General features: G+C 51.2%; 2 protein-coding genes across 2 annotated transcripts; one reads left to right on the top strand and one right to left on the bottom strand.

The window, feature by feature from the left end:
* Positions 1-1,588: 1,588 nt before the first annotated feature.
* Positions 1,589-9,599, bottom strand: LOC144228460 (apoptosis-associated speck-like protein containing a CARD). Its single transcript, XM_077760268.1, has 4 exons — positions 9,562-9,599; positions 2,585-2,898; positions 2,276-2,332; positions 1,589-1,959 (listed from the first exon to the last, which is right to left on the bottom strand). The coding sequence occupies exons 2-4, from the start codon at positions 2,856-2,858 to the stop codon at positions 1,703-1,705; spliced, it is 588 nt and encodes a 195-aa protein (XP_077616394.1). The 5' UTR covers positions 2,859-2,898; positions 9,562-9,599; the 3' UTR covers positions 1,589-1,702.
* Positions 9,600-12,363: 2,764 nt separating this feature from the next.
* Positions 12,364-20,120, top strand: TRIM72 (tripartite motif containing 72). The gene is given in 7 exon segments (XM_077760267.1): positions 12,364-12,472; positions 12,475-12,608; positions 16,483-16,578; positions 16,666-16,896; positions 17,557-17,579; positions 18,366-18,484; positions 19,430-20,120. Coding segments are annotated over 7 exon segments (1,287 nt in total). The 3' UTR covers positions 20,005-20,120.
* Positions 20,121-20,618: the final 498 nt, after the last annotated feature.

Below are 20,618 nucleotides of genomic sequence, written 5' to 3'. Positions count from 1 at the left end.
GAGCAATCAGTCCCATGTGACTGGGTGGCCTTGATAGAGGCCACATCTTAGCTTGGTAGCTTCCTTTTATAGCCAACTATGAACTTGATTTCTCCTGTTGCTCTGGTGATCCGGTAGATGAGAATAGGGACATCTTCATGCAGACTGAGGATATTGTACACACACCTCTTAGGGAGCCTTTGTGTCCTCTAGATGAGTGTATTCAAAGTGAACTCTGCACAGCGTTTCTTTAAAAAAAACCTAACATTTATTTTTGGGAGACAGTGACAGAATGAGCAGGGGAGGGGCAGAGAGAGGGAGACAGAATCTGAGGCAGGCCCCAGGCTCTGAGCTGTCCTGACGCAGGGCTCAAACCCACAAAACTGAGATCATGACCTGAGCCAAAGTCAGACGTACACAGCTTTTCATTGTGAACTGGTGCATTCTTGTGAGTGACACAGAACCTGCCACATTGTACCTGGATCCTGTGTCTGATGATCTCACCCCTAAGAATGGGATGCTGGGCTGGTGTGCCTGCCTGTTGCTATGCTTACCTTCCCCCAACCCTGCCTCAAAGCCTGAAAGAATTTGAGTGCAGTGTATTCAGGATGTAGTTCTAGGATCCTGCTTCCCTGACAGCCTTTGAAAAAGGCTCCTTAAGTGCTGTTTCCTAGAGAAAAACAGGTCCCTCTGCAGGCAAAAATTCAAAGAGAAGAAACAGCTATTAGAACTGATTCCAAAGTCTTGCTTTTGTGGTTGCTATGTTTTCTGGGCAAAGTGTAATCTTTAACCCCTTCCTCTAAGGGTGGGAGGGAGCAGAGGGAGCAATTAAGCCTGCTGAAGGTTGTGCCAGTTCCAGAAGGAGCCTTAGAATTATGCTTGACTTCTTGTGCTCTTCTATGTGTTTGTTTTTTTTTAATGTTTATTTTTGAGAGTGCGTGCATGAGAGTGCAAGCAGGGGAGGGGCAGGCAGAAGGAGACAATTTCAAGCAGGCTTCATGCAGTCAGTGCAGAGTAATATGGGGCTCNGCTCCAGGCTCTGAGCTAGCTGTCAGCACAGAGCCCGACGCGGGGCTTGAACCCACAAACTGAGATCATGACCTGAGCCAAAGTCAGACGCTTAACCGACTAAGCCACCCAGGTGCCCCAAGAGTTAGACTCTTAACTGAGTCACCCAGGTGCCCCATTCTATCCTGCTTAGAGGATACTCTCTCTCCCCCTTAAAGAGTGCTCTAATTTTACAATATATTTTTCCCCAAAGGAAAAAGTGAAAGAGAAGCTATTGTAGCCTAGTCTGTTGATAAATGTCTCTGACAAAGCCAACTCCAGACTCTTCCTACACACCTCTCTAAACTTTAGACCTTGGCCACAGGGCTAACCATGACCTCAAGGACAGACTCTGAAGAGCACAGGAGGAGCTGCCAAATGGTAAATGGGATATATACCATGGTGACTGAAGCAGGATGGATGAAGTGTTTGGGGAGCCAGCTGCCCTAGGAACAGGCCTTGAAGTAGAGTTTCACTTGGCCTGTGTGGCATTTACAAAGTAGCTTAGCTTTGCGTGTACCTTAAGGCTGGAAGTAGGAAAAACACACAAGTACAAGCTGGATTTAGTACAAGCTGCATTTTCATATATTATGATTAAGAAAAATCAAGAGATTAGGGGTAAGTTGGCTAGAACTGCCAGGTGTTGTACATGGGGCCAACTGCTGGCAAAGACACCTCAGCTTTGCTCCAGGTCAGCCACCAGGTAAGGCTGGGTGTCCTTCAGGGCCTGAAGGAACATATCTTTGCAGGTCACATTCCAGGCTGGAGCAAAGCTGAAGAGCTTCCTCATCTTCAGTGGGTTGGTGGACTCTGCTCGCACTGCCTGGTACTGCTCCTCTGTCAGGATCTTCCCATACAGGATATCCAGCAACCCATCCACGTCTGTGACCCGTGTGATAAGGGCTGCTCGGTGCTGGTCCACAAAGTGCAATGCTAGGGACAGGATAGAGGAAAGCAGATGAGCCAGTTCCCAGGCCGGATACTGGGACCTGTTTCTGCTCAGCACTGCCTTCTTCAGAAATTGTTCTGTGATCCTAAGGGTTGGCTCAAGGCGGGCAGCCCACGGGCACCGGAGATAACAGTGGGAGTATAACTGTGATTCTCTCCCCTGAGCTCCCTCCCCCCAGGTGAGACAGTGGGAAGGGTAGGCCCAATCTTGCTCTCCCATTGTTCCTGGCTGTGGGACAGCTCCAGGCTGTGCAGGGGTGTGGTGGGGTGTGGCTGGAGAAGTTGGGAGTGGAGGCCTCACCTGGGCTGGCTGCCTTCAAGTGAGAAGTCTGGATCCCAGCAGGTGCAGCTTCACGGCCTGTAAGGAAATGACTAGTCAAGTGGTCCCCTTCCCCTCCTACCTTATCTCTAGTCTGGCAGGGGCCCCTTAGTCAAGAAGCCAAGGTCAGGGCCAAGCACAGGAGGAGGAGGAGCTTTTGCAATTTTAGTGGATAGGAGGAACAGAAAGCGAAAGAGCCCAAGGGGCAAACGTTCGGGTGGGGGTGGTGTGTGGGCATGTAGGAGAACCAGCAATTGGGGCCCCTGCAGAGGGTGGAGGGGGCGCGCTCACCTTTGCGCACTTTCTCCTGCAGCCGCTCTGATACCTCTTGCATGCCAATGTCGCGCAGCACCAGTGCTGTGAGGTCTGCGCCGTACTCTTCCAGATAGTAAGAGACCAGCTTGTCTGTGAGGTCCATGGCGTCCATAGACAGCAGGGGTCCCCGCGGGATGCGCCCAAAGCCTTCGCGCAGGGGCACTGAGAGCAGCTTCAGCTTGAACTTCTTGAATTCCTCCGAAGTCAGGTCCTCCAGCGCCTCGAGGATGGCGTCGCGAGTGCGCCCCATGGCTCCAGGGTCCTCTGCTGCTGTCGCTTTCCTGGGCTGTCTGCAGACCAGGAAGTCCACTCTGGGGCGGGATCTGGAACTCCCCGCCTTCTCCCAATTACTGCCTATGCCCCAGCCCTGGGGCACAGAGTGCCTGACTACCCCATTGGTTACCACACACCAAGGTGTGTAGACTAAAGCCTGGCCATTGGGCAGCGTCAGGATTGCATCCTCCAGCTGATGCCTGAGGTGGGACCAGGGAGACAGAGAGAGGCTTATGGGGGTAGGGTTTGCATCTCCAGGTTTGCAGTAACTAGCACAGACCAGGAGCCTGGTTTATTGAAGCGCCAAGTCTTAGAATCTTGGAATTCTAGAACGCTAAAATGTCCATGTTTCTCTGAATCTTAGCATCCTCTCTTACGTGCCATAGAATCTTTAGAACCATAGAATCCTAACAGCCAGAACCATGAAGCTTACCAAATCCCACATCCTGGGGAGAAATGAGAAGTTTAAACAAAAGGGAGGGGGGTAGAGAATAGCTGTGCGTGCTTTTCCTCTCTCTGCCTCAGTTTTATTATCTGTAAAATGGAATAACCACACACATCCACTTTGTAAATATTCCACCATAACATGGGCTACCTGATGGTCTCTAAAACTTTGCCAAATACTGGGCAGCCAGGATTTGGTCTCAGGAGCTGAATTTCAAGGGAAGTGACGAGGAGACATTTGTGATGAATGATTGAGAACATTCTTGAGGGAAAGTCGTAGGTGGAGAGCCACTCTGGGCCCAAGGGAGCTTTATCTAGAAGAGCAAATGAAAGGTGGCATGGATAGGCATTGGAGCCCAAGCTGTGCCCCAAATCTTTAACTTGCCTTGAATGTGTCTGCGGAGGCCCTGCTGGTCTGGTGCCTGTGAACCTTACCAGCCTTGTCTTGTGCCACACCCTGCTCTCCCTCCATCTCTGAGTTTCAACCATACTGGCCTCTCAGTTCTTCAAATGTGCCAGACTCCTTTGCTTCTACAAGCCTTTCAGTGTACTGTTCCCTCTCTGGAAGTCTCTTCCCTCATTCTTTTCCTTATAAATTCTTGAGGTTTTAGGTCTCCAGTTAAATATCACTTCGTCTGGAAGGCCAGGTTTGGAATCCCTCTTGGACTAGTTCATAACACCTGCTGTCTAGCTTCTGAATTTGTCCTTTGTTTACTCTTCCCTGTTGATTTTTCTGTCCTGTCTGCACAAAACTTATTATTCCTTTACGTGTCTGCAGGATGCTTTTATGATGCCTTTCTCATACAATGTGTCTGTTTACTCTGGTTTCCCACCAATCTGAGAGCTCCTTGAGGACCCTCTGTGGTTCATGGCACCTACCACAGGGCTTGGCATAGATCTAGCCATTATAAGCCTTTATAGAATGACAAAAGAATTCTGGAATCTAGAATCATAGAAACCTGCTCTTTTCACATTTGGTAGAATCTTAAATGCTTTGGGTTTTTGAGCCATGGAATTTTATTTTTTATTTTTTATTTTTTACAAATAGTTTATTGTCAAGTTGGTTTCCATATAACACCCATTGCTTATCCCCACAAGTGCCCTCCTCCATGCCCGTCTCCCCCCTCCCCCCCACACCCATCAGTCCTCAGTTTGTTCTCATCATTCAAGAGTCTCTCATGGTTTGCCTCTCTCCCTCTCCCCCACCATTTCCCCCTTCTTCTCCCCCATGGTCCTCCATTAAGTTCCTCCTAATCCTCCTATACGTGCAAACATATGATATTTGTCCTTCTCTGCCTGACTTATTTCGCTCAGCATAACACCCTCAAGGTCCATCCATGTTGCTACACATGGCCAGATTTCATTCTTTCTCATTGCCATGTAGTATTCCATGGTATAGATAAGCCACATCTTCTTGATCCATTCGTCTGTTGATGGACACTTAGGCTCTTTCCATGTTTTGGCTATAGTTGAGAGTGCTGCTATGAACATTGGGGTACATGTTTGAGCCATGGAATTTTAAAAATGATTGCCTGATTCAACCCCCACCTAGAGCAGGGACCCCCTTGACCACATGGCCATTTGACTGTATCTCTTGAACCCCTGTTTGGATGGGATGGCCTTGGCTTTAAGTAAACTCAATGTAACGTATTTCTCTTTTTTTTTAAGTATTTATTTTTGAGAGAGAGCAGGTGAGCACCGGGATGGGGAGGGGCAGATAGAGAGGGACACAGAGGATCTGAAGCAGGCTCTGTGCTGACAGCAGAGAGAGCTCCATGTGGGGCTCAGACTCATGAACCTTGAGATCATGACCTGAGCCGAAGTCAGATCTTAAGCTACTGAGCCACCCAGGTGCCCCCTCCATGTAACATATTTCAGTGGAAGCTGTGGGGCTGTGGGTAGTTGCTCCTGGGGGAGTATGAGTTGTGACTAGGAAGAGAGGGTGGGCTTCTCATAATTGGCTTTTGGGGGGTGAGGAGATTTAGGATGTGTGTCATGGTGGTGTAACACTACCCTTCCCTTGTTCCTGCATGTGACCATCCAGGACCCTTTTGAGCCCAGCTTGTCTCTGACATCCAACCCCAGTCACGTTTCTGCCCACACACATTCTGACTGGGACATGGAAGATCCAGGCTGTGATTTTCACCCAACATCTCAGAGCAAGTGCTAGCAGTTTGGTGTGATGTCATAGGGAAAGAGATGGGCTAGGAAAGCAGCTATTCTTCCCCCAGAATTGGAAGGCTCACTCCTGCCAGTGGTTTCAGGCTGGAGCTCAGTGAGAATGAGGACACTTTTTGGCAAGTGGATGTGAACTCAGAAGGAAACAAAGTTTTTGGAGTATGTGTTTTACTCTTAAGATGTATTAAGGATCTACTAGATGCACAACTGCATGGTAAGTGCTGGTGGGAGACAGAATCGTAATAACAGCTTCCATTCTTTGGAATTTACTATGTTGGAGGCACTGTGCTAAGCACTTAACATGCATGATCTCATTTAAGCCTTCAAACACCCCCGTGAACTATGTGTGTTTATCCTACTTTACAGAGGAGAAAACGGAATTTTTCAGAAATTACTCTGGAAGCTGACAGTGGTAGTAAATGAGGAAACAGATTGAACCATCTGACTTATAGGCCCAAATTCCAACCGCCTGAAAGTCCTAAAAGTCTCACTCTCCTCAAAAACTGACAAATGACTTGGAGAGGTTATGTATATGGAAATTTATTCCTCCTCTGGATTGTCCACAAATACCTTAGGAGTGCAGATGTTATGATAATAGTAATGATATTAGCTTTCTCCTCTTCACAGAAAGCTCTAGAATTTACAGAGTGCATTCAGAAGATTGTGAAATAGTGGAAAAAGCAGGATATGAATGGTGTCAGACCCACTCAGATTCAATTCCCAGATCCTCTCTTAGTCATGTGACTTAGGGAAGTCACAGCCCCTCTCTGAGGTCTGTGTTCTGTAACATTAATGCACTCACCTCATCAGCCCATAGGGAATCAGGACCCTGGAATGGCAATGACTTGGCCAGGGTCCTACACAGAGATAAAGGCAGAGCCTACTTGTTCCTGGGCACTGCCAGGGTGATTTCCATCTGGGATGGTGAAGAGTAGAAATTTTGGGCAGCTCTCTGGGAAGCCATGATAATCTCTTCTCCTTCAATACCTCCTTTTCTGGGGGAAGTGCTCAGAGAGAGCTTTGAGCTTTGATCCCTGGCAGGAAAGAACCTCCAGTTCGTACCTCAGGCCCACCCTTGCCCCCTGGACTCGAGCCAGAGCTGTTGGTTAAGGTGCCTCCTGGGTGTGCTCCCTCCCCCCAACAAAAGTGACCTTTGATTGCTGGAACCGGATGCTTCTTCTGCATCCAGAAGGACCATTACTGCCAGAACTTTGCTAATCTTGTGCTTCATTGCCTCCTTGTAAAATAGGAACAATACTGGGTTGTTACAAGTTATAAATGAAGTTATGAGGTTATAAATGGATTAAGAATGGTAAAGTACTTGGAACAAGCCTGGCACATGGTAGGCGATTTTGTCATTGTTAGTTTCTGAGCCTCACTTCCCCAGTCCTTGAAGCAGGGATGATGTTATTGACCTTACACAGTTATAGGGAAGATTCACTGGAATACTTAGTAATAATAATTGTAATATCAATAGCCAACATTTATTGAACGTTTCCTATGGACCTGGCATCGTTCTGAGAGCTTCATATGAATTAGCTTGTTGAATCCTCATAACAATCCAAGAGTCTTAATAAAAATCCTTACGTGATTCCTATTTTACAAATGCGAAAATCAGGTTAAATGACTTGCTCAAAGTCACAGGAAAGAGCAGAGTGAAGATTTGAGCCTAGTGGTGGCAGTCACTGACTCCTAAGCCCCTGGGTGCCAGCATGCTGTCCCTGGCATTTATTTAATATAATATCTAGTTTAATCCCCATAACAACCCTACAGGGATGACTTTATTATCCTACTTATCCTTATATTGTGGCTGAAGATGTTGGAGCCCCAAAAGGTAGGCGATCTTTCTGGGGACGCCCAACATGAGTTTGTGACATCAGCATTCAGGACCTGCTTCTGCTCTGGCCCTGATTGGGGGATGTCTGCCTTCTTTCTGCATTTATCCAATACAAGGAGGTCTTCCCTCCCATGGCATTTATGACTTCGGCCATTGGGAAGCTCTCCCTTAGAGCAAGCTGAAATCTGCCCCCTCTGAGCTCTGGGCCCCAGGGACCTCACAGAGCTCCTTCTTAGGGATAGCAACTTACTTCCTCCTTACTTCCTCTCCCCCCCCAATGTTGTTCCTGGCCCCTTCTTGTCCTCCAAACTGCTGTAGATAATCAATGTCCCTTCCATGGGTCAGAGGTCAAATCTGGTCCATCTACAAAGAGGGATTGAGTTGACCATCCTTGTCCTGGGCACCCACTCCTATTAACCAAAACCTTTAGCCTCAGCCTGGCAGTAATGAAAACTCCAGGTGAGATCTATATTCAGCATGTTGACTTTTTATTTTTGAGAAAGAGACAGAGTGTAAGTGGGGGAGGGGCAGAGAGAGAGGGAGACACAGAATCCGAAGCAGGCTCCATGCTCTGAGCTGTCAGCACAGAACCCAACTCAGGGCTCGAACTCATGAGCTGTGAGATCATGACCTGAGCTGGAGTCAAATGCTCAACTGACTGAGCCACCCAGTTGCCCCTTGACTTTTGAGTGGAAGTAAAGTGATTTGTGGTTTTAGAGACCATCTCCAGATATACTCTTGTCCCCACCCCCTCCTGTTTGGGGAAATCAAGCTTCCCTAGGTTTCTCAGAGTTCTGATAAAAAGCCCTGGTAGCTTCCTGAGACTTTCCAATACCCTGAGGGTAAAATCTATAGTCATCTGTGGAGTCAATTGCTGTGATCCAAAAGAATAATAAAACGTATCTCTTTCTGAGAGGCCTAAATGATTATAGCCTGTATAATGTTCTTAGATAAGCCTCCAAGGTGCCAGGAAGCCTAAGGTAGCTTCCTAAGTGGGCCAGCATGTAACATGCAAACACTTCAAGTGTTCAAGAAGAAATGAACCTCAGAACTTGGAGACAAGTTCAAAGACTTGTCATGTTTAGAATTTACTCATGCTTTTGAGATTGCAATTCATTGTTTATCTGGACACTGTTTTGGGATTTAACAAATTATTAAAAGGAATGGGAGTTTCAGTTCATAAATATAACTTTTGTAGGGTGATAAATAAATACAAGAACGCCCTGCTTAACTGAGTTCTTTTTCCCCCCCAAATTCTACATTTTCCTAGGATTTTGATCAAGCACATAAGCACAAATCTATATCTAATCAACAAGGCTTAATTTGACAACCTTTAATACTCATCTATAAGATCATTGAGATTATAGAGCTGTGCTCTCCCATTTGATAGCCACTATAAACATTTGGCTCTTGAGCACTTGAAATGAGGCTACTGTGAAATGAGATGTGCCGTAAGTGTAATATACACACTTGATTTCAAAGACTTAGTACGGAAAAGAGAATGCAAAATATTTCATTAATAATTAAAAATTTTTAATGTTTACTTATTTTTTTTTTGAGACAGAGTGGGGGAGGTGCAGATAGAGAGAGGGAGACACAGAACCTGAAGCAAGCTCCAGGCTCTGAGCTGTCAGCACAGAGCCCAATGTGGGGCTTAAACCCATGAGCTGTGATATCCTGACCTGAGCTGAAGTCGGATGGTTAACTGGTTGAGCCACCCAGGTGCCCCTCATTAATAATTTTTTTTAAGTTATTTATTTTTGAGAGAGAGAGAGAGCGAGAGCGAGCATGTGACAGAGTAGGGGAGGGGCAGAGAGAGAATCCCAAGCAGGCTCCAAGCTGTCAGCACAGGGACGCGGGGCTCGAACTCACAACCATGAGATCATGACCTGAGCTGAAATCAAGAGTCAGACGCTTAAATGACTGAGCCATCCAGGTGCCCCAATATATTTTTTTAAAAGTAAGCTCTACATCCAACATGGGGCTTAAACTCACCACCCTGAAATCAAGAGTCGTGTGGTCTACAGAGTCATGTGGTCTACATCAGTAGGATGCCCAACATTAATAATTTTCAAATTGGTTGCATGTCAAATGACAGCATCTTGGATACATTAGGTTAAATAAAATATATTCCTGAAATTAAAAAAAAATAAAAACAATGAAACAAAAGACGAGCTGAGATGGGCAGGGAGCTACTTGGCTCCTGGGGAGATTTATTTACCTGGCAAAGAGTTGAAATAAAAAGATCTTCAAGGGGCGCCTGGGTGGCTTAGTTGGTTAAGAATCCGACTTTCGCTTAGGTCATGATCTCGCGGTTCGTGGGTTCGAGCCCGCGTCGAGCTCAGAGCCTGGAGCCTGTTTCAGTCTGTGACTCCCTCTCTCTCTCTGACCCTCCCCTGCTCACGCTGTCTCTCTCTCTCTCCTAGAAATAAAAAAAAAATTAAAAAAAATAAGTAAACACTTAAAAACAATTAAGAAAAAAAAAAGATCTTCAAGAAGGAGACGGGGACAGTTGATTTCTACTCCTTGAAAGGAATTCTTCCTTGTTGCTCACCTATAAGGTGTCTGGCTACCCTTATGGGAAAATTGACCTGGCTCCCATCCCATCATCCTATGGCACAGGACATTTACTATTTACTGGGAGATATTTAATAAACCTGTCTCTTATTAAAGAACACCTCGTGTGCACGTTTGGGATAAAATTAATAAAAATGAACATTAAAAACCCAAGAAGCAAAAAGAGAGTCCAAAGGGGAGATTAAGATTGAAACATAAACAGAAACTCAGATTAAGACAGAGAATGCAGTTGAGGGAGAAATGAACAAAAACAGGTAAAAGCTGAGAGAAAGTGACTGTGAAGCCAAAAGAGAAGGACCCAGTGAGCTTGTGTGTTTATTCATTCATTAAGTATTTATCGTGTACTTACAGTGTGCATATACTTTATTCTAGGTTGGAGACAGTGTATAAAATTTATATTCTGGTAGGAGGACTCAGACAAAAAACCAGTAAGTAAAATACTGGTTGTCAGATGGTAATAAATGTTATGAGGAAAAATAGAGCAGGGAAGGGAGCTGTGAGATTTATTTTTTTTTAATGTTTTATTTATTTCTAGGAGAGAGAGACAGCGTGAGCAGGGGAGGGTCAGAGAGAGAGGGAGTCACAGACTGAAACAGACTCCAGGCTCCGAGCTGGCAGTCAGCACAGAGCCCGACGCGGGGCTCGAACCCATGAACCGCGAGATCATGACCTAAGCGAAAGTCGGACGCTTAACCGACTAAGCCACCCAGGCGCCCCGAGATTTATTTTTTTTTAAAGTTTTATTTATTTCTAGGAGAGAGAGAGAGACAGCGTGAGCAGGGGAGGGTCAGAGAGAGAGGGAGTCACAGACTGAAACAGGCTCTAGGCTCTGAGCTGGCAGTCAGCACAGAGCCCGACGTGTGGCTCGAACCCACGAGCCACGAGATCATGACCTAAGCGAAAGCCGGACGCTTAACCAACTAAGCCACCCAGGTGCCCCGGGAGCTGTGAGATTTAAAATCAAGGAGTTAGGAAAAGCCTTCACTGTAAAGGTGACACTGGTTAGAGATCTGAGGCAGAACAGGAAGGGAACCAGGGTATACGGGGAGGGGGGGGGCTTTGAAAGAGTGTTCCAGACATCGGGGGACAGCAAGCCCAAAGGCCAAGCCTGGAGTGAGGAGGTGGGGAGGGGTGAGAGAAGAGTAAGATCACTTTCAGTAGGGCCTTGAAGGGCACAGTGAGGACTTTGATTCGAAGGCTAAGCATGTAAAGGCCTGTAGTTGTCAGGGCAGAATCAACTTCTGGGCTGCAGGCCCTGGATTCAGTTCATTCATTTATTCAACTGTCCCCCTATCATTCATTTCCCAAGCACTTAGGGAGGCTCGCTTTGCCCCAGGGTTCGTACTAGGCACTGGAGAGACCAGCAGGGAAAAGCCTTTCTCCTCAACTCTGGAGGAAGAAAAGCTTTCAGGGTGTGCTGAGGTCCTGGACTCCTGCAGTATGATCTTGGAGAGCCATAAACTTGGGGAGTAAGTGGGTGACAAACTGGGGAGGGGCCACAGGCAGGGAAGGGGGAGGCTGGAGAGTGTGGAGGTGGGGGTGGAGGAGAAAGGAGAGACTCCTCCCAGGCATGTTCCTGTTTTTTGTCTTTTTTGTTTTGTTTTGTTTTGTTTTTTGGTGGTATGAGAGGCCCTGCCTCCCTGCTGGTTGTAATTTCTGGCTCCAGGCTGAGCAGGGGAGGGGACAGTGGGATGGGCCAAGACAGGTGGCCTTGACATATGATGCCTGTCCGCTGACCACTCAGTCCTCACTTTTAGAACGGTTTCCAGAAGTGATGGGAAGGGGTGGGCAGAGCAGCTAAATATAGCCCTGGGGCCAGGGCTCAGTCTGGGAGGGTCTGTCTTGTTATTCACCGTGTGCTTTCCCTGTGGCCTTCACTGTTAGCTCCCCCTGTGAGTTCCCCTCCTTGCTCTGAGCTTGCTGCTTGCCCCTTGCCTGTCTTCAGACACAGCTCTGACTCCCTGTAAGGTTAGGCCTGACCTTGACGGGGCCTCCTGGGACTGTCTTTTTGCCCAAGATCTCCAACCAGACCTGTGAGTCCTATGGGTTCTGTGGGCCTGGAGATGGGGGCTGGGGGGGTGGGCTGGGGATCCTGGAGAGAGGAGTGAAAGGAGGGGAGGGGCTGGGGGCTCCGGGGAATTTGGGGCTGGGGCTGAGGCCTAGGATAAGACAGGGGAAGGACAGCGGGTAAGACTGCAACCGGAACTCGGGTTTAGGGCCTGGGATGGAGACAAAGTCCCCCTTAGCAGCTATTGTGGGGGCTGGAGCTGAGAAATGCAGCTGCCGCTGCCTTTGGGACTGAGTGCCTCTTCCCCCTCGGCCAGAACTAGGGTCCTTTTGTGTATGAGATGTGAGCTCTTTCTAGGCTGGGGATCCTCCTTGTCTGGCTCTGGGGCCGGGCCTAGCTGAGCCTCCCCGACTGACCCCTCCTCTCCTCAGGTCCATCATGTCGGCTGCGCCCGGGCTCCTGCACCAGGAGCTGTCCTGCCCGCTGTGCCTGCAGCTGTTTGACGCGCCCGTGACGGCCGAGTGCGGCCACAGCTTCTGCCGCGCCTGCCTGAGCNGCACCTAGACCCGCTCAGCATCTACTGCGAGCAGGACCGCGCGCTCGTGTGCGGCGTGTGTGCCTCGCTCGGTTCGCACCGCGGCCACCGCCTGCTCCCCGCCGCCGAAGCCCATGCGCGCCTCAAGGTGTGNTGGCTGGAGCGGAGTCTGGCCGATCTGGAGGTCGCCGCATTGACCTGGATTCTGAGCTTCAGGGCCCGGGGCGCCTGGAGTTTCCGGGGACGCGGGCGGGGCGCGGCCGCTAGGGAATGGGGCGCATGAGCTGAAGGCGGAGCCTGGAGGAGGCCTCCAGGGGCTGCGGCTTCCAGACGTAGATTTTCCGGGTTTAGCTACTGGAGGGCGCCCAGAGACACAGGAGCCACGGCCACAAAGCGGAGTTGGGTGGCGGCCCGGGAGGAAAAGACTAGATGGGCGGGGCTTGGGGCCAGGTCAGGTGGCTGGGGGCGGTGTTGGCTGAGGCCGGCTAGGCTACTTCGCGGGTGCCCGCGTTCTCCTCCAAGTTGCAAAACTTGTACAGGCCTGAGGGTCACAACATCTGGCGGGGAGTGGCAACGCAGGCCCCCTTTGGCACCGAGACCCAAAACCAGGTTGTTTTTCTAGATGGCGCTGGAAGTCTTGAACGCTTCCAGAGCCCAAACACAATTGTGGGCACACCAAGGTTTGCAATTGCCACGGGTGCCCAGAAAAGACACCCACACATTAGCAAATAGAGACGCAGGCTCACACTGGTTCCTCTGTGTCAGACGTGTGCCACATCACACGCATGTAGCTGCGGGAGAGTATGTGTCTACATAGGTCCCTGAAGGTCTGTCATGAAGCATTTGTTGGGCTGTGGAAGAATAAAGGATAGGCGTGGGAGCTGGAAGAGGCGNAGGAAAGCTGCCATTGTCTTCTTCCGAATGATGAATGGGGTGGGCTTCTGTGGATTATCTTTGCCCACAAACATTAGTGTTGCACTGCAGCGCTTCTGCTTGGCCATCAGGTGACGACGACTACTACCACTACCACTACCACTACTACTACTACTACTACTACTACTACTACTACTATTTCTTCTTCTTCTTAATGTTTATTTTTGAGAAAGAGAGAGAGCAGGGGAAGGGCGGGGGAGGGGGACAGAGGATCTGAAGCGGGCTTGCGCTGACAGCAGAGTGCCTCATGCAGGGCTCAACTCATAAACCTGAGATCATGACCTAAGGGTAAGTCTGACGCTTAAGGGACTGAGCCACCCATGCACCCTAGGCCCCCAGACTTCTAAAGAGGGTAGACCACCTCCTCAGGCTGATATTCAAGGCCCCCAGACTCCGCCAGGGAACCAGCCTCACCATTCCTCCCGCTCCTGCCTTACCCAGTTCTGCCCAGTGCTGACTGGTGGTCCCCTAGGCCAGTACAGGAGCTTCCTCTTCCCAGGAGCCTTCCCAACCCAGGCTCATCTTTGCTAGTAACCCCAGAACTCCCAGTCTGGTAGAGAGAGGGGGAGAGAGAGAGAGAGAGAGAGAGAGAGAGGAGATATCTGTGGAGAGAGAATAGAGTCCGTGAAACGGAACAGAGTACCAGGTGACCCAGGAATGCCTAGGGGGCAGGTGGGTCAGGATACATTCTGCCAGGGTATGTATCAGCCCGGCCCTAAGCCTTGTGGAAGGGCTGGCAGGAATTCTGAAGAAGGGACCCCAGGAAGAACTCTGGAGGAGGAGGGAGCCAGGAAGGCTGGGGCGTGGCTGAATGCCTGGGTCCTTGGCGACGAAGAGGGACTGGGTCCACAGACCATGTACCAGGACTCGAGAGTGGTCGAATGGGATCTGCCGGGAGCAGGGTACTCACTCGACCCCCTGAGACCTTGCTGTCTCCTCTTGCGTATTGATGTTGCGCACCAGGACTGCCTTGAGCTCGGCCCGTAGTCATCTAGTCATCGCGGCAGAGGGCGACCAGCTTGTAGGTGAGATCCTCAGCACCTCGTGGCCCCAGCGGGAAGTTCTGAAAGCCTCCCAGGGGCGGCTCCATCCCCAGCTTCAGGCTGACCTTCTTGAGCACAAGTGCGGTCAGGATTGCATCATAATCGTGCTTCTTCCTCATGGCTTAACCCTGCAGCCCCTGCACCTCTGCCGGCTCCATGTTGAGAGCCACCAGGTCTGTCCGCTCTGTCCTGCAGCAGGCGGGGCCATTGCCCGGGACGACGTCCCAGGAAGGAGACTGACCTGGTGGCTGGTCAGGAGACCATGGGCTCCATGGTCCAGTCCTGGGGCTTCCACCAGCCGTGGACTCATCTGCAGACAGAGCCTAGAGGGTCTCTCAGTTTTCCTTAGTGGGAGCGGGGAGGAGGCCGCCAATCTGTCATTCTGCAAAAGAGGAAACTGAGGTTGGAAGCCATGGGGGCAGGACTGGAACCGTCTGATTCCGAGGCCAGACACCTTCTGAGAAGAGTGGCTTTGGCAGGAGCTATTAGGAGTTTCCCTACACTTGCATTTCAGGACTCAGAAAGTGACAGACCTACAGATGTGTTTAACTGGCTGATACAGCAGACATTTTTTAAAAAAAACAAGCTTTACCTCCAAGGTGGGGCTGGACCTCACGACCCTGGAGNGGGCGTGGCTGAATGCCTGGGTCCTTGGCGACGAAGAGGGACTGGGTCCACAGACCATGTACCAGGACTCGAGAGTGGTCGAATGGGATCTGCCAGGAGCAGGGTACTCACTGAGTACCTTGCTGTCTCCTCTTGCGTATTGATGTTGCACACCAGGACTGCCTTGAGCTCGGCCCGTAGTCATCTAGTCATCGCGGCAGAGGGCGACCAGCTTGTAGGTGAGATCCTCAGCACCTCGTGGCCCCAGCGGGAAGTTCTGAAAGCCTCCCAGGGGCGGCTCCATCCCCAGCTTCAGGCTGACCTTCTTGAGCACAAGTGCGGTCAGGATTGCATCATAATCGTGCTTCTTCCTCATGGCTTAACCCTGCAGCCCCTGCACCTCTGCCGGCTCCATGTTGAGAGCCACCAGGTCTGTCCGCTCTGTCCTGCAGCAGGCGGGGCCATTGCCCGGGACGACGTCCCAGGAAGGAGACTGACCTGGTGGCTGGTCAGGAGACCATGGGCTCCATGGTCCAGTCCTGGGGCTTCCACCAGCCGTGGACTCATCTGCAGACAGAGCCTAGAGGGTCTCTCAGTTTTCCTTAGTGGGAGCGGGGAGGAGGCCGCCAATCTGTCATTCTGCAAAAGAGGAAACTGAGGTTGGAAGCCATGGGGGCAGGACTGGAACCATCTGATTCCGAGGCCAGACACCTTCTGAGAAGAGTGGCTTTGGCAGGAGCTATTAGGAGTTTCCCTACACTTGCATTTCAGGACTCAGAAAGTGACAGACCTACAGATGTGTTTAACTGGCTGATACAGCAGACATTTTTTAAAAAAAACAAGCTTTACCTCCAAGGTGGGGCTGGACCTCACGACCCTGGAGATCCAAGAGTCATATGATCTACTGACTGAGCCAGCCAGGTGCCCCAACACAGCAGACATTCTTATTAAATTGCCACAGCACTCAGGTGTGCAGGAAGGCTCACTGGGGCATTTTGCTAATGTTCTGCTTTTAAGGATAGGATGAAGCCCAGGGAGAGGGGGAGGTCGCATTTCTTCTTCATACAACCTACACTCATCCTGTGAAGCCTGCTGTGTGGTACCACCATACCCCTCTGTTGGAGGACACCAAAACACATTTATGTTCGTCACCCTCACAAAGACCTGTGCTTAGGGGTGCTGACTGCTGAGGGGGTGGGGTCAGGGAACGCAAGGCCATGGAGGACTTCCTTAAATACACAATGGAAGGGTAAGGCATTCTAGACATTGGCAAGGGCCTAGAGATCAGCACATGAGTTTGGGGGAACAGTAAGATGGCAGCCTGGATGGAGGAGGAGCTGGCACTGAGGCTGAGCCAGAGAGGGCAAGTTTAGGGCGGGAGGTGTGGGTCTGATGGTGGTGGGGGCAAGCAGCATCACTTCTTTATGCCTCACCCCCCAGACGCAGCTGCCACAGCAGAAGCTGCAGTTGCAGGAGGCATGTATGCGCAAGGAGAAGAGTGTAGCTGTGCTGGAACATCAGCTGATGGAGGTGGAGGTGAGGGGCTCAGCATGGCACATCCTGGGAACTGGGCACCCAAGCTGGGGGTCCCAGCCAAGTGCGTTTGCCTGTCTCCTCCCACAGGAGACGGTACGTCAGTTCCGGGGGGCTGTGGGCGAGCAGCTGAGCAAGATGCGGGTGTTCCTGGCTGCACTGGAGGGCTCCTTGGACCGTGAGGCAGAGCGTGTGCGGGCTGAGGCAGGGGTCGCCTTGCAGCGGGAGCTGGGGAGCCTGAACTCCTACCTGGAGCAGTTACGGCAGATGGAGAAGGTGCTGGAGGAGGTGGCGGACAAGCCGCAGACTGAGTTCCTCATGGTGAGCACTGGATGACCTTCCCTTTCTGCCTCTCAACCAGGGTTCAAGACCCAGAGAGGGACAGGGACAGGGCCAGGGTCATGCATCGAGGAGGGGTGGGACTGCTGTACTGGTTGTTTAGGCTGGACACTGCACAGCCACTGAATCTTCGTGGGCACCATTCATGTCATACCCACTGGGGCTTTGTATATTTATGTGGACAATTCTACCAGGTGGAATTGGTTTCTTTTTTTTTTTTTAATTTTTAATGTTTGTCTATTTTTGAGAGGGAAAGAGAGAGACAGAGCGTGAGTGGGGGAGGGGCAGAAAGAGAGGGAGACACAGAATCCGAAGCAGGCCTCAGGCTCTGAGCTGTCAGCACAGAGCCTGACGCAGGGCTCAAGTTCATGAACCATGAGATCACGACCTGAGCTGAAGTTGGGCGCTTAAACGACTGACCCACCCAAGTGCCCTGGAATTGGTTTCTTGAAGAAGGCGGGGTACATTTTTATAATTCACACAGAAGTAAAGGGTTAGGATTGGCTTCAAATTCTGGGGTTCTTTGGGCTTTTCTGATCCATCCTCACACCACACTTAGCATTCCTGCTGGGCTACCCATTCTTACAAGTCCCCAGGGCCTCCTCTGCCTGCTTCATCTCCTCTCTTTTTCTCTCTTTCTAGAAATACTGCCTGGTGACCAGCAGGTGAGATCAACTTGGCCCTGGCCCTTTTCCTAACTTGTCCTAGTCTTCAAGAACACTGGCTCGGCCACCAGCTAATCACAGGAAGCCCTACATCCCCATTCCATCCACCTTGGTCTCCCTGCATTTGTGTTGAGCACAGAAATGAACGTGGCCTGGTCCTTCTCCTCAGGAACGTCTCAGACCGGTGTGGGGAACAGATGTGGGCAGGGACACAGCTTAGTGCTGTGTGGCGGGAAGGGGGTGGCTGGGGCAGGCTTCCCAGAAGAGTGTGCATTTGGTGGACCTCTGGAGGAATGACAAGGAGAGGTGAAGAGCTGGGGGAAGAGATGCTACAGGCAGAGGGAAGAGCAGGTGCCACGACTGGTAAGAGGGAGAGAAGACGAAGCTGGTGCGTTAGCTGGGGGCAGACTGAAGAGCTGAGGAGTTTGGACCTTATCCCAACGGAAGGTTCTTCTTAAAAAAAAATTATGGCGAAATATACATGACAAATTTTGCCATTTTAACTAATTTTTTCTTTTTAGTGTACATTTTAATTCCAATGGCATTAAGTACATTCATGTGCCGCCATCACCACCACCTCTCTCCAGACCCTTTTCTGTCTTTCAAACTGAAACTCTGACAGACTTTTAGGGCAGGGGATGATGCGCGGGAGCTCCTGGAACTCCACACCATGGCCCCTGTTCTCCTCTCTGTGGGATCACATCTCTTGCCCTCTCCCCCCACCCCATGCCTCCTCCAGGAAGTCCCTCCACAGACACCTCCCCCCACCTGTCCCTCCCCCTCCAGGCTACAGAAGATCCTGGCAGAATCACCACCGCCTGCCCGGCTGGACATCCAGCTTCCTGTCATCTCAGATGACTTCAAATTCCAAGTGTGGAGGAAGATGTTCCGGGCTCTGATGCCAGGTACTGGCAAGGGCTAGCTCCGGGTTTGTGTTTGTAACTGTGTGGTTGAGGTGGGGCCCCAGCTGCACACAGAGAGGCCTCTCAGCTGCAACTTGGGGAAGTCATCGAAGAAGGTGCTCATTCCCCCTGAACCCTTGTAGCCTGTGCTCAGAGAAGGAACTTTGAGGGCATGCGGTTTATGGGTGGGTGACTGATGTGGGGTGGACTCTGCTTATCAAAAAGCTGCTGCTGCTGCTGCTGCTGCTGCTGCTGCTGGCAAGCAGGGGAGACTAGGGCTGGGGGTCGAGCCTCAATCCCGGGTTAGTTCCTGCCCCTTCTGGACAGTGGAGATGATAATCCCTGCTAGATGGAGGCTAAGGATCTGCAGAACTGGCACCCTGGGGACTGGCCTGAGCCAGACACTGACTGACTCTGGTGGCCTATGGCTGGGGAGGCCCCAGGGCTCTCTGCCTCCCTTCCCTGAGAGCTGGATCCCAGTGAGGTGCCGTAGGTTAGAGAACTCCAGGACTCATACACATGGCTGGTTCAGCCCTTGGGGAAGGTGGGAATGAAGGGGGTTCTGTTTTATCCAAGGCAAGACTAAGGCCCAGAGACTGGCTCAAGACTGACTGAAGTCACACAGCTGGGTGAGGTGGGGACTGACTTAGGACCAGGCTTCCTGACTCTCTCCTGCTTTGTGACCAGGGCCTCAAATACGGACTTAAATGCCTTGTATCCACTAATCCTCCCTACCGTGGAAGAAGTCAGTTATGGCTTCGTTTTTCAGCTGAGCAGACTGAAGCTCAGAGAGGTACAGTCATTGGCCCAAGCCAGTAAGCAGAGAGGAAGGGGCTCACCAACTAACGATATTGGGGAGACCAGAGCAGACAGGCAGGCCCCTAAATTGGTTGGGAGAAGCTCACAGGAGGCAAACACACAGGGGTCTGACCACCCTTCCGCTGACAGCTCTGAAGGAACTGACCTTCGACCCAAGCACGGCCCACCCGAGCTTGGTGGTGTCTCGCTCTGGCCGCCGCGTGGAGTGCCTGGACCAGAAGCCGCCGCCGGCCGGAGAGGACCCGTGCCAGTTCGACAAGGCCGTGGCACTGGTGGCACACCAGCTGCTGTCTGACGGCGAGCACTACTGGGAGGTGGAGGTGGGCGACAAGCCGCGCTGGGCACTCGGCGTGATCTCGGCCCAGGCCAGCCGCCGAGGCCGGCTGCACGCGGTGCCCTCGCAGGGCCTCTGGCTGCTGGGGCTGCGCGAAGGCAAGATCCTGGAGGCGCACGTCGAAGCCAAGGAACCGCACGCACTGCGCGCCGCGGAGAGGCGGCCATCGCGCGTTGGGATCTACCTAAGTTTCAGCGACGGCATTCTCTCCTTTTATGATGCCAGCAACGCCGACGCCCTCGAGCAGCTCTTTGCCTTTCACGAGCGCCTGCCCGGGCCTGTGTACCCCTTCTTTGACGTGTGCTGGCACGACAAAGGCAAAAATGCCCAGCCGCTGCTGCTCGTGGGGCCTGATGGCGAGGAGGCCTGAGCTGCCTGCCGGATCGGGGAGGGGTGCAGGGGCCTTCAGGCATGGAAGGAGACGGGCGTGGGCAGGGGACAGGTTGCCAGGGCTGAAGGCAAGGCCAAGGGGATTAGGAACTGGGAAATCGGGACTCCAAGAGTTCGGAGAAGTTGGGGGTTTCAGGGACTGGGTGGCTACGGGGAGGGGAGATCTAAAGTCAGGTCCGTGAGGAAATTCCAGTTTGGGAACCAGGAGGCCCAAGAATTCTAGGAAGAAATTGAAGTTGAGGGGAGGAGTGAAAAGGGCCAGGGATATGGGGGGAAGGGGACTGAAGAACTCTGTAGAGCAAGGAGACCCTCACATTCCTCTCACATTCTCCTCCTTCTTGGTGTCCTTGGGGCAGGGGGTCCAGGTTCACCGTACAGAAAGATTTTTCTCTTAGTGGCTCTCCAACGTGCATCAAAACCACATTTTCAAAGCATGTAACAGTGACTTGTTAAAGCAGAGTGTTGAGTTTCTGGTTCACTAGGTCTGGGGGCAGACCAAAAATTTGCTTTTCTAACCGGTTCCTGGGGTGATGCTCTTGTGGCAGGTTTACAAATGGGTCACCTGGAGAACTGTTGACTTAAGTAAGACACTGG

This window comes from Crocuta crocuta, unplaced genomic scaffold (assembly GCF_008692635.1).
Source record: "Crocuta crocuta isolate KB4526 unplaced genomic scaffold, BGI_CrCroc_1.0 scaffold73, whole genome shotgun sequence".
Lineage (NCBI taxonomy): Eukaryota > Metazoa > Chordata > Mammalia > Carnivora > Hyaenidae > Crocuta > Crocuta crocuta.
The sequence above is the reverse complement of the archived record's forward strand: the minus strand, read 5'-3'. Positions and strand labels throughout refer to the sequence as shown.

Coding starts and splice junctions, on each gene's coding strand:
- LOC144228460 (XM_077760268.1), bottom strand. CDS start 2,858: ATGGGGCGCACTCGCGACGCCATCCTCGAGGCGCTGGAGGACCTGACT. Junction 2,333..2,584: donor GCAGGAGAAAGTGCGCAAAG/GTGAGCGCGCCC, acceptor ATTTCCTTACAG/GCCGTGAAGCTGCACCTGCT. Junction 1,960..2,275: donor CTTGAAGGCAGCCAGCCCAG/GTGAGGCCTCCA, acceptor TCCTGTCCCTAG/CATTGCACTTTGTGGACCAG.